The sequence below is a fragment of the Armigeres subalbatus genome, chromosome 3 (assembly GCF_024139115.2).
Source record: "Armigeres subalbatus isolate Guangzhou_Male chromosome 3, GZ_Asu_2, whole genome shotgun sequence".
Classification (NCBI taxonomy): Eukaryota; Metazoa; Arthropoda; class Insecta; order Diptera; family Culicidae; genus Armigeres; species Armigeres subalbatus.
Window position 1 is genome coordinate 422,897,495 of NC_085141.1, and position 13,709 is coordinate 422,911,203.

Genomic DNA, 13,709 nt, shown 5'->3' on the forward strand with positions numbered 1-13,709 from the left:
GGTGAAAGAAATCCTTCATGTTAATCTTTTCTGTAATGAAAATTAACAACAACACTACTGTTTACGTACAAAAAACTGATTTATTCATTTTCAACTCTCACTCTACTTTGGTATCAAAATTCTCTGAGAGCACAATTGTCTCTCAGAGCGAAAGTCAGAATGTCTCTGTTTGTGTTATTTGGATCGTCCATAAATGAAGCCATCCACGTGCTCACTGCTTCGTACTGTTGTTGGATAAAAACTAGGAATGCTCAACATTCTTCACGTTAACAATTAGTTCGTATTGAAAATAGAAGCATTGTTACGTCATTCACGACGTCCGACAACCGACAAGTAAATAAAAACATACATCACTGATTGAATTGCATCCCGACCAGTTAGCAACCATGACTGGATTCACTTTGGCCATCTTTAAGCCGCATCTGCTGAAAAATCCGGTGGCATACGGTGCGGTGCAGCGACTAATCGAGTCCAGTGGAATTCGGATCGTGACGAGAAAGCAGGTCCATCTTACGCAACCGGAAGCGGAACAATTTTATCAGGACCATCGCGGGAAGTTTTTCTACGGGAGATTGATTTCGTTGATGACAAGGTAGGGAGTATAGAATGAATACTCATTAGTTAGTAGGTAGGTAGGAATGCACCGTGTTAATTTTTTTTTATTTCGGGTGTATATTTTAGTGGGCCACTTGAGGTGTTGGTGCTATCGGGCGATAATGTGATATCGAGATGGCGAGCGTTGATGGGTCCGACCAAAGTGTTCAAAGCGGTGTATTCCAATCCGGATTGCATACGGAGCATGTATGGATTAACCGACACAAGGAATGCCAGCCATGGATCTGGTAAGTTTATTTAATATGTTAGTTAACGATTATTTATGAAGTTGGACTCATTTGCCAATATTTCAAAGGCTGAATGTTGAAATGCTTAGTTTGGTAGGCTTTAAGCGCGATGTTTTTTCTGCAACACCGTGAGTTCGCTAGTATTCCTCAAAATTCTAATTAGGCCGGAACAAAAATAAAGTTTTCTTCATTGGAACTAATGAAAAATTCCATGGAGGGGCTAATTTTATTATTTTTACAAAATACAAAAAAAAATCGTTTCCGCTTGACAATCGACCCAACCAAATATACTGTACGCAAGTTGGTTTGCCAGGCCGCTATTTCCACATATTTATTAACGACTTGAATATTACAAATGGGGACTGATTTGCGGTTTGGACGTATTCTCAGTCTGTCTCAATTTCCAGAGCTTTTTAAATATCTCCTGATTTTTCTTCGATTTGTGATTTTTTTTTATCGACCCAATGTTGACTCAAGCTTTCAAGTTGACGACGACTTTACTTGTCTTTAGCTTGATCGTTCTCTAATCCGGCCAAGTGTTGCTCCATTGGTTAAGGACAAATTTTGGAAATACACCGCTTAAATACTCCACCGGAAGTACGAATCTCCGCTGCTCGTACTAAATTATCGCTTCCCGGGTGAAAACTGTGAATACGGGCCCATTGCACAAAAATGCCCTACATATAATTTTGGTGGAAATAAGCGGTTCTTCATCCCTTGTTGCAAATTGTTAAAATATTCCACAGAGAATTACTCATTGCCGATGCCGATTCTCGCTGAGCCCGGGCCATTATTTGCACAAGGTTTTTAAAAAAATGCCTAAATTTATGTTTATTCGAAAGCTTTTTGGGAGTATATGAAGTATCCGAGTTTGATTCTGTTGTAACTACTCTCTGAATTCCAGTGAGTGAAGCATGTGAAGTCGACAGCATGTAATCGTTAAGCAATAATAAATGTTCTGATGAGAAGTGTTTAAGACAGCAAACCGTTCACTACACTACTACTACATGACTCTTTACCGAAATGCCAAACTTTTTACTAGTTGTTACAATGGCGACGAGGATACTAGTGCCCTGACTACCCGTCGCTGGTGGTATTTCGTCGCGATCTACTCAGTCTAGTCCCCGGCGGTGGATCTAGCCTACACCGACAGATAGTTCCCCGACAAAAGAATTTCTCCCGATACCGATTCTCTTTGGTCGTTGCGCCATTTCTTTTGCATAGCAGATAATACTGCCCTGTCGACCGCATTCCAAGTGCTTTTCTCTTGACACATCTCTTCAACAACGTTCTCCTAGCTTAACCCGGTTATTTCCCTTCTTAGTGCCGCAAACCTTAGACATACGAAGATTACGTGTTCCGGCGTCTCTTCGACGTCTTCACAGTTCGGACAGAACGATGAGTTAGCATGCCCGAACCGATGCAAATACTTCCTGAAGCATCCGTGGCCCGACAGGAACTACGTCAGGTGGAAGTTTACCTCGCCATGCTTTCTGTTTATCCACATCGCCAGGTTCGGAATAAGAATGTGGGTCTACCTTCCTTTCTCCGTACTGTCCCACTCCTGTTGCCATCTCGCCATCGAACGGATTCTCACCACATTCCGTATGTTTCTGGTGTTTTTCCGCCGATAACACATGGTTTGCAGTGCTTCCTCCCAAGCAGGAACTACAGGGGTTAGGCAAAATGATTGAGATAGGCAAAATTTGGCCCAAATTCAAATCCTTATAACTTTTTGAAAAATTGTTGAAATTGGACAAAACCAGAAGCATTCGACGGCAAATTTAATCAAGATTTAGGAACATGTACGGTCACGAATACTGGCCACCGGACACCGGAGATGTTCCGGATTTTCGGAGGCCATGTCAAAAACACATTTTTTCTGCGGCTCGTATTTTTGTGTGGTTTGAAGTTACATCGATAAACATTATTTTCCTAGAAACTAGATCTTATTGAAAATTGAATGCGGGCTGTTGCGCTAAGATCCGTTGAAAAACATCCGAGATATGGCCATTTCAGTAAACCTGGTTCCGGATATTATGGTCAATTATGTGTATCCTTCCAATCACGTATATATTATTCGGTACCATATTAATATTGGTGTCAAACTTCAAGATTTTTCATGGAGATGCTTCAGGAAGCATATGCAGGACGAGCAGGACCACTCTGTAGTAGGCTCCAGGTGCCCCGGGGGAAGTGGCCAATTTGAAAAACGTCCAGAACCCAATCAATATGGGTATCAAACTTCAAGATTATTCATGAAGATGCTTCAGGAAGCATATTCAGGATGATCAGTTGCCCTGACCATTCTGTAGTAGGTTCAAGGTGCCCCGGGGGAAGTGGTCATTTTGAAAAACGTTCAGAACCCTATCAATATGGGGATCAAACTTCAAGATTTTTCATGGAGATGCTTCAGAAAGCATATTCAGGACCATCAGTTTCCCTGGCCACTCTGTAATAGGTTCCAGGTGCCCCGGGGGAAGTGGCCAATTTAAAAAACGTTCAGGACCCTATCAATATGGGTACCAAACTTCAAGATTTTTCGAGGTGATACTTTTAAATGCATTTTAGAACCAGCAGCTGTCATGACCACTCTGTAGTAGGTTCCAGGTGTCCTGGGGAAGTGACCAATTTACAAAATGTTCGAAACCATATCAAAATGAGTACCAAAGTTCAAGATTTTTCATGGAGATGCTTCAGGAAGCATATTCAGGACGATCAGTTGCCCTGACCACTCTGTAGTAGGTTCCAGGTGCCCCGGGGGAAGTGGCCAATTTGAAAACATTCGTGACCGCATCGCGCCTCTTCTTCTTGTACCGGTCGGATCATTATCGAGCACCATCTCAATCGGGTTGTCGTCTGACATTCTGGCTACATGCCCGGCCCACCGTAACCGCCAAAATTGTACCATGTGGTAGTTCTCCTAACAGTTACAACTCGTGGTTCATTGGCCTCCACCACCACCACCTCCATTGGCTTCCATCTGCACCCCACCATAAATACTCCGCAACACCTTCCCTTCGGAAACTCCAAAGGCGCGTTGGTCCTTCGCCAGCAACATCCAACTTTCGTGGCCATAGAGGCCGACCAGTCTAATGAGCGTTTTGTAGATGGTCAACTTCGTGTGGCGGCGAACTCTATTCGACAGGAGAGTTTAAAAGCATCTCCATGAAAAACCTTGAACTTTGATAATGAGTATTGAGTATTTGATATGGTTTCGAACATTTTGCAAATTGGTCACTTCCCCAAGACACCTGGAACCTACTACAGAGTGGTCATGACAGCTGCTGGTTCTAAAATGCATTAAGAAGTATCACCTCGAAAAATATTGAAGTTTGATACCAATATTGATATGGTTCTGAACGTTTTTCAAATTGGCCACTTCCTCCGGGGCACCTGGAACCTACTACAGAGTGGTCAGAGCAACTGATCGTCCTGAATATGTTTCCTGAAGCATCTCCATGAAAAATCTTGAAGTTTGATACCCATATTGATAGGGTTCTGAACGTTTATCAAATTCGCCACTTCCCCCTGGGCACTTGATCATCAGGCAGAGTGGTCAGGGCAATTGATCATCCTGAATATGCTTCCTGAAGCATCTTCTTAAAAAATCTTGAAGTTTGATACCCATATTGATAGGGTTCTGAACGTTTTTCAAATTGGCCACTTCCTCCGGGGCACCTGGAACCTACTACAGAGTGGTCAGAGCAACTGATCATCCTGAATATGCTTCCTGAAGCATCTTCATGAAAAATCTTGAAGTTTGATACCCATATTGATAGGGTGCTGAACGTTTTTCAAATTGGCCACTTCCCCCGGGTCACCTGGAACCTACTACAGAGTGGTCAGGGCAACTGATCGTCCTGAATATGCTTCCTGAAGCATCTCCATGAAAAATCTTGAAGTTTGATACCCATATTGATAGGGTTCTGAACGTTTTTCAAATTGGCCACTTCCCCCGGGGCACCTTGAACCCACTACAGAGTGGTCAGAGCAACTGATCATCCTGAATATGCTTCCTGAAGCATCTCCATGAAAAATCTTGAAGTTTGATACCCATATTGATAGGGTTCTTAACGTTTTTCAAATTGGCCACTTCCTCCGGGGCACCTGGAACCTACTACAGGGTGGTCAGGGCAACTGATCGTCCTGAAGCATCTTCATGAAAAATCTTGAAGTTTGATACCCATATTGATAGGGTGATGAACGTTTTTCAAATTGCCCACTTCCCCCGGGGCACCTGGAACCTACTACAGAGTGGTCAGGGCAACTGATCGTCCTGAATATGCTTCCTGAAGCATCTCCACGAAAAATCTTGAAGTTTGATGCCCATATTGATAGGATTCTGAACGTTTTTCAAATTGGACACTTCCCCGGGACACCTGGAACCTACTACAGAGTGGTCAGAGCAACTGATCATCCTGAATATGCTTCCTGAAGCATCTTCATGAAAAATCTTGAAGTTTGATACCCATAATGATAGGGTTCTGAACGTTTTTCGAATTGGCCACTTCCCCCGGGGCTCCTGCAACCTACTACAGAGTGGTCAGAGCAACTGATCACCCTGAATATGCTTCCTGAAGCATTATCATGAAAAATCTTGAAGTTTGATACCCATATTGATAGGGTTCTGAACGTTTTCAAATTGGACACATCCCAGGGACACCTGCAACCTACTACAGAGTGGTCAGAGCAACTGATCACCCTGAATATGCTTCCTGAAGCATTATCATGAAAAATCTTGAAGTTTGATACCCATATTGATAGGGTTCTGAACGTTTTTCAAATTGACCACTTCCCTCGGGGCTCCTGGAACCTACTACAGAGTGGTCAGAGCAACTGATCATCCTGAATATGCTTCCTGGAGCATCTTCATGAAAAATCTTGAAGTTTGATACCCATATTGATAGGGTTCTGAACGTTTTTCAAATTGACCACTTCCCCCGGGGCACCTGGAACCTACTACAGAGTGGTCAGGGTAACTGATCGTCCTGCATATGCTTCCTGAAGCATCTCCATGAAAAATCTTGAAGTTTGATACCAATATTGATATGGTACCGGATAATATATACGTGATTGGAAGGATATACATAATTGACCATAGTATCCGGAACCAGGTTTACTGAAATGGCCATATCTCGGATGTTTTTCAACGGATCTTAGCGCAACCGCCCGCATTCAATTTTCAATAAGATCTAGTTTCTAGGAAAATAATGTTTATCGATGTAACTTCAAACCAAACAAAAATACGAGCGGCAGAAAAAATGTGTTTTTGACATGGCCTCCGAAAATCCGGAACATCTCCGGTGTCCAGTGGCCAGTATTCGTGACCGTGCATGTTCCTAAATCTTGACTAAATTTGCCGTCGAATGCTTCCGGTTTTGTCCAATTTCATCAATTTTTCAAAAAGTTATAAGAATTTCAATTTGGGCCAAATTTTGCCTATCTCAATCATTTTGCCTAACCCCTGTACATACCGCAGTATCGATGACGAGAAATTAGCTAGCAGACGCCTTGTGCTGGTTCTTGGACCGTGAACGCTTGGCATGATCCTCGTTATCGCGTTACCCGGGTAGAAGAAAACAGCAAAATAATATCAAATCTTGCTATTAATATTTGAATAACTGATCTGATATTAGTTTGTTTGATATAGTTGCTAAAATAGCAAAAATAATAACAGACATTGCTCTAGCAAATAACTCATAAATTACTCATTTTGCAATTATAATAACAAACCAATAGCAAAATATTCTAAGAAAAGAAAATATCAAAATCAGTTATTATTGATATGTTGAAAATGCGAATGATAAATGAATAGCAAACTTTGCTATGATTGCAAAATGTGTTCTTCATTTCTTGTTCTACTCTTTCTTACAATAACATATAAATTACAAATTTTACTATTATAACAAAACTTGCTATTGGGATGCTATTTTATGTTATTTATGAATAACATAAGAATAACTAAATCTGATATAACAGCAAAATTTGTTATTATTATGTTATTTGTTTGTTATTCGCCTCTACCCGGGAAATTGCCTTCTGTTTCTTCGGAACTCAGCGGTCAAATCAAAACTCGGTGGACAGTATTTTTCTATCACGTCTGTATTTCTCAAAAAACCGTTTACAAGTGATTTTTCTCTACAACACTGTTGCCAGAACCCGGGTAGAAGAAAATAACAAAAGAATAACAAGTTTTACCATTAATATATGAATAACAGAATAGCTAAATCTGATGTTAGTTTGTTTGATATAGTTGCTAAAATAACTAAAATAATAACAAAAATTGTTCGAGCGAATAGCTAAAAAATAACTCATTTTGCTATTATATGAGCAAACTAATAGCAAAATATTTATAGAAAGGAAAATATCACAATCAGTTATTATTGATATGTTGAAAATGCAAATGATAAATGGATAACAAACTTTGTTATGATTGCAAAATGTGTTCTTCATTTTGATGTTCTGTTCTTCCATACAATAACATAATAACAAATTTTACTATAATAACAAAATTTGCTGTTAGGATGCTATTTTATGTTATTCATGAATAACATAGGAATAACAAAATCTGATATCACAGCAAAATTTGTTATTATTATGTTATTTGTTTGTTATTCACCACTACCCGGGAATCTAATGTACGTCCAATGACAAAAAAATGCACACTCAACCAAAATGCAAAAACTCAATTCACACCGAGAAAATAATTAGGATAAATTTACAGCAGGGACTATGTCCAAGGGCTTGACGATCCCTCCCCAGGCCATCTGCAAGTTGTGGGGCTTGCCTAGGATGTGGTGGGGTTTGACAGTGGGCCCTGGTAAACCTCTATAAAAAGCTGCATGTATCCGCAAGTGGGCCCCACCAAAGCGACCGTGTGCCGCTCAAAGCGCACAAGCCCAAGTCCTGGTGTTAGGTGGGACGCTAAACAGCCCTGACACGACGGCCCTCCGACGAGACAGGAGGTTTGCGCTGGCCCAATAAGCCGCCTAGAAAACCAATCATTACGAACAATATAAGAGATAATGCGACTCGATATAATCGGCAAAGACCAAGGCGACGAATACAGGATCACGATTGGAAGCTTGGAACATGGAATTGCAAGTCGCTAGGTTTCGCAAGTTGCGACAGGACGATCTACGATGAATTACATCCCCGCAACTTCGACGTCGTGGCGCTGCAGGAGATTTGCTGGACAGGACAGAAAGTGTGGAAAAGCGGGCATCGAGCGGCTACCTTCTACCACAGCTGTGGCACCACCAACGAGCTGGGAACCGGCTTCATAGTGCTGGGTAAGATGCGCCAACGCGTGATTGGGTGGCAGCCAATCAACGCAAGAATGTGCAAGCTGAGGATTTAAGGCCGTTCCTTCAACTATAGCATCATCAACGTGCACTGCCCACACGAAGGGAGACCCGACGACGAGAAAGAAGCGTTCTACGCACAGCTGGAGCAGACATACGATGGATGCCCACTGCGGGACGTTAAAATCGTCATTGGTGACATGAACGCACAGGTAGGAAGGGAGGAAATGTATAGACCGGTCATCGGACCGGATAGTCTGCACACCGTATCGAATGACAACGGCCAACGATGCATAAACTTCGCAGCCTCCCGCGGAATGGTAGTCCGAAGCACCTTCTTTCCCCGTAAAAATATCCACAAGGCCACATGGAGATCACCTAACCAAGAAACGGAAAACCAAATCGACCACGTTCTAATCGACGGTAAATTCTTCTCCGACATCACGAACGTCCGCACTTACCGCAGTGCGAATATTGAATCCGACCACTACCTCGTTGCAGTATGCCTGCGCTCAAAACTCTCGACGGTGTACAACACGCGTCGAAGTCGGACGCCGCGGCTTAACATTGGGCGGCTACAAGATGGTAGACTAGCCCAAGAATACGTGCAGCAGCTGGAAGTGGCACTTCCAACGGAAGAGCAGCTAGGCGCAGCGTCTCTTGAAGATGGCTGGAGAGATATTCGATCCGCCATTGGTAGCACCGCAACCGCTGCACTTGGCACGGTGCCCCGTATCAGAGAAACGACTGGTATGACGGCGAATGTGAGCAGTTAGTGGAAGAGAAGAATGCAGCATGGGCGAGATTGCTGCAACACCGCACGAGGGCGAACGAGGCACGATATAAACAGGCGCGGAACAGACAAAACTCGATTTTCCGGAGGAAAAAGCGCCAGCAGGAAGGTCGAGACCGTGAAGAAACGGAGCAACTGTACCGCGCTAATAACACACGAAAGTTCTATGAGAAGTTAAACCGTTCACGTAAGGGCCACGTGCCACAGGCTGATATGTGTAAGGACATAAACGGGAACCTTCTTACGAACGAACGTGAGGTGATCCAAAGGTGGCGGCAGCACTACGAAGAACACCTGAATGGCGATGTGCAGCCGAAGATGGCGGTATGGTGATGGACCTAGGGGAACGCGCGCAGGACATAATTCTACCGGCTCCGGATCTCCAAGAAATCCAGGAGGAGATTGGCCGGCTGAAGAACAACAAAGCCCCTGGGGTTGACCAACTACCAGGAGAGCTATTTAAACACGGTGGTGAGGCACTGGCTAGAGCGCTGCACTGGGTCATTACCAAGATTTGGGAGGAGGAAGTTTTGCCGCAGGAGTGGATGGAAGGTGTCGTGTGTCCCATCTACAAAAAGGGCGGTAAGCTGGATTGTAGCAACTACTGCGCAATCACATTGCTGAACGCCGCCTACAAGGTACTCTCCCAAATTTTATGCCGTCGACTAGCACCAACTGCAAGGGAGTTCGTGGGGCAGTACCAGGCGGGTTTTATGGGCGAACGCTCCACCACGGATCAGGTGTTCGCCATTCGCCAAGTACTGCAGAAGTGCCGCGAATACAACGTGCCCACACATCATCTATTCATCGACTTCAAAGCCGCATATGATACAATCGATCGGGACCAGCTATGGCAGCTAATGCACGAACACGGTTTTCCGGATAAACTGACACGTTTGATCAAAGTGACGATGGATCGGGTGATGTGCGTAGTTCGAGTTTCAGGGGCATTCTCGAGTCCCTTCGAAACCCGCAGAGGGTTACGGCAAGGTGATGGTCTTTCGTGTTTGCTATTCAACATCGCTTTGGAAGGGTAATACGAAGAGCAGGGATTAACACGAGTGGTACAATTTTCAATAAGTCCGTCCAGCTATTTGGTTTCGCCGACGACATAGATATTATGGCACGTAACTTTGAGAAGATGGAGGAAGCCTACATCAGACTGAAGAGGGAAGCTAAGCGGATCGGACTAGTCATCAACACGTCGAAGACGAAGTACATGATAGGCAGAGGTTCAAGAGAAGACAATGTGAGCCACCCACCGCGAGTTTGCATCGGTGGTGACGAAATCGAGGTGGTAGAAGAATTTGTGTACTTGGGCTCACTGGTGACTGCCGAAAATGACACTAGCAGAGAAATTCGGAGACGTATAGTGGCTGGAAATCGTACGTACTTTGGACTCCGCAAGACGCTCCGATCGAATAGAGTTCGCCGCCGTACCAAACTGACTATCTTCAAAACGCTTAGAAGACCGGTAGTCCTCTACGGACACGAGACCTGGACGATGCTCGTGGAGGACCAACGCGCACTTGGAGTTTTCGAAAGGAAAGTGCTGCGTACCATCTATGGTGGGGTGCAGATGGCGGACGGTACGTGGAGGAGGCGAATGAACCACGAATTGCATCAGCTGTTGGGAGAACCATCCATCGTTCACACCGCGAAAATCGGACGACTGCGATGGGCCGGGCACGAAGCCAGAATGTCGGACAGTTACCCGGTGAAAATGGTTCTCGACAACGATCCGACGGGCACAAGAAGTAATTTTAACACCTTCGCCGACTTTTAACAGGGGTAGTCTACGTGGCTGTTGAAATTTAGCCGATCGTCGATCATCACTCCCAGGGACATCAGTGATCGCTCCAATGCAATCGCACGTCCTCCTATGACGATCTCCATCCGCTAGATCGCTATGCAATTGCTGACTAATAGAACCTTCGTTTTGTGGTGAGCCATCTGCAGCTTAATTCCGTTCACCCAGCGCTCGATCATGCTTATCGTCTCCGTCACTAACACCTCCACTTCTTCAAGTGTCATGCCCACCACCACCGTTCCAAACAGTTGGATCGAGTATGGAGCCCTGGGGAACACCCGCTGTGACGCGCATCGACTTTTGCCCTTCGTTCTTGGCTTCAAGCCTGTTGAGGATGATCCTCTCCAGAAGTTCCCCTACTGTGTCTATCATGTGTCTATCTATGCCTGTACGAAGCCAGATTTCCCTGCTGCTTCCCTGGTTTTGGCAGCAGTACCAGCTTCTGGATCTTCCACATTTCTGGAAAGTTACCCTCGTCCAGGCATTTCTGGAGTACCATTCTGAACATATCCGGATATGCTAAAATCGCAGCTTTCAGAGCCACGTTTGGTATTCCATCTGGACCGTGTGCTTTCTTCATTTTCAGGCGCTTCGCAGCTTTTGCCAGCTCGTCATTGGACACTTGCCGACCCTCGGAAATTGCTTCTTCTTCTTCTTCGTCGTACGGTATTGGTTGCCACGTAGTCGGATCGTGTTCGGGAAGAGAGCCTCCACGATTTCCTTCAGCATAACTGGGCACTTTTCCGCTGGCGTCGACGGGCCTTCGACCTTCACCATTACAAAACGGTACGCGTCACCCCAGGTATTGGCGTCTGCTTCTCGGCATAGCTCTTTGTAGCAATCTGACTTGCTATTCTTGATTGCTCGTTTCAATGCGGTTCTAGTTTCCCGGAACGCCGCCTTGCGCTCCAATCTCGCTGGTTCCGTCCTCGCTCTCTGTGCCCGCCTCCTGAATTTGATACAAGCAGCGTATAGCCCACTTAGCCTCTCGTTTCACCAGTAGGCTGGACGCCAATTGCTCCTAGGCTCCAGTTTTCGCGGCATTGCGGCATCACAAGCCGTTGCCATCCTTCTTATCAGTTCGGCCGCATCAACGTTCTCGAAACTGTTGTCCGGTCGAAGTGCCTCAACACTCGACTAGTCGAGTCAAGTACGAGACACTGAAGACGGCCTTACTGTTGAGGTCGAAATACGTATCTGTCAAGATACAATTAAGTGGTGGAATTCAATGGGATTGTATAAACTCGTCTTATGACAGGTTAACAAATTTGTTTAATCAAGAGAATTGAATTCGTATCCATAGTATGCTTTCATTCGTTATTTAGTTTTCGACTGAGGTTGATTCAAATAATTATTTTGTAGAAAAAATAATTTACATTACCAACTCAAGGTTTTTTGCCTGTTTATTCTCCATTCCTCCGTGTCATGTTTGAACAAAGCTATGAAATGTATTAAACAACTTTGTTGGTTTACTAAGTACCTAAATAAAAATAGAGAATTGTCTGGTCAAATCGCTTACACTCTGTACGAATTTTATTGATGACAGCTTGAATTTGTCAGTTTCTAATTATAAGAAAAAAAAAACAACATTGTTGGCTTTAATATCTTCGAGCTTTTATCAAAATTTATGCAAAACACATCCCATCTAAATTATCTTATACCCATCTCCTGTAGCCCTCAAATATCCGTAAAAGACGTTGACCTCCAACCACCGATGCTAACCACATACAAGAGTGTTTCAAACCCGGTGACAGCAACGACTTTGTAGTCACACATTTTATCACTCCCGATCCGAACAACTTTTCGCATCCCGCCACATAATTTCCTTCCATAATAAACGGTCATTATCATTCGCCCCTTTCGTTTGTTCTGTTCCTTCTCTTCCAGATTCGGTAGCATCCTTCCTCGCCGAGGCGGCATTATTCTTCCCAAATCTGGAACTGCCTCCGAAACCCGCCACCGATAATTGCGAGTCAAACTGCCATCAACAGCATCATCATCGGCAAAATTCCAGTTAGAAAGGATATGGCCACGGGAGGCGAGGCTCGGTGCGGTGTGGCCCCGATGAGAGTTCCATTAGCGTTTCCTTCGAATTTTATAGTTTCAGTGTATTCAGTACCTTATAGAATAGGTTGGTAGTGAAGTTTCGAAGAACTCGTGCGAACAGCTTGAAGGTCCATTAGTTACAAACTGTACGATCATTTGTAGCCATAAAACCTTATTCGTATGTATTCATCAAGCTCTCGTATTAGGACCAGTTTAATGTAATTCGCATAGTGTGTATGTTAAATAGATTGAATTACTGATTCTACCTAGTTATCATAATAAAAAACAAAGCGTAACACGATCACAATTTTCCTGTTAACGGATGTTTACCTTCTATGATAAAATCAAATTAAAATAAACGCATACAGTAGCACAGGTTGGAATATTTTGCGAGAAAATTAATCAAACCATCATTTTTTAGAAAGGTTAGTTATGATTCAAGATTATGCTGCAAATATACTTTCAGAAGTTCATATTATCGCCTAAATAGGACAATCACAAGTGGGACAACAGAAAACGAAATGAGGTATTGTCGTGTCGCGATAATCCATTTATTTAGGTACATCGAAAAAAACAGTTCATAATCATCATCCACATAACTTCAAGAAGCTACTCGTTAAATGTGCGCTTCCATACGACGGTTAAAGTTCAAAAAACCGCTGGCGCGTGCGAAAATGTCTAATAAGTAATCATGCCATCTTAACGGCCAAACCCGTTCCCACACTCGGAGCTGCCTGTCGTGCCGTCAGGTAATAGAAAAGCGAAGCATACACACACGCAGTACAGGCTACGTCCAGTTGGACAAGTTTCCAGCTACTGCTGCGCGCCGGCCACGTCCCGCCGGGGCTTTGCCTATTAGATGATAAATGCTCAAATGCAACGCGGGCATCGACGATTGACCCGTGCTCAAT

General features: G+C 44.0%; 1 protein-coding gene across 1 annotated transcript; it reads left to right on the forward strand.

The window, feature by feature from the left end:
* The first annotated feature begins 323 nt into the window (after positions 1-323).
* On the forward strand, positions 324-13,271 carry LOC134227375 (nucleoside diphosphate kinase 6-like). The gene is made up of 3 exons (XM_062708793.1): positions 324-592; positions 682-842; positions 12,640-13,271. The coding sequence occupies exons 1-3, from the start codon at positions 387-389 to the stop codon at positions 12,768-12,770; spliced, it is 498 nt and encodes a 165-aa protein (XP_062564777.1). The 5' UTR covers positions 324-386; the 3' UTR covers positions 12,771-13,271.
* Positions 13,272-13,709: the final 438 nt, after the last annotated feature.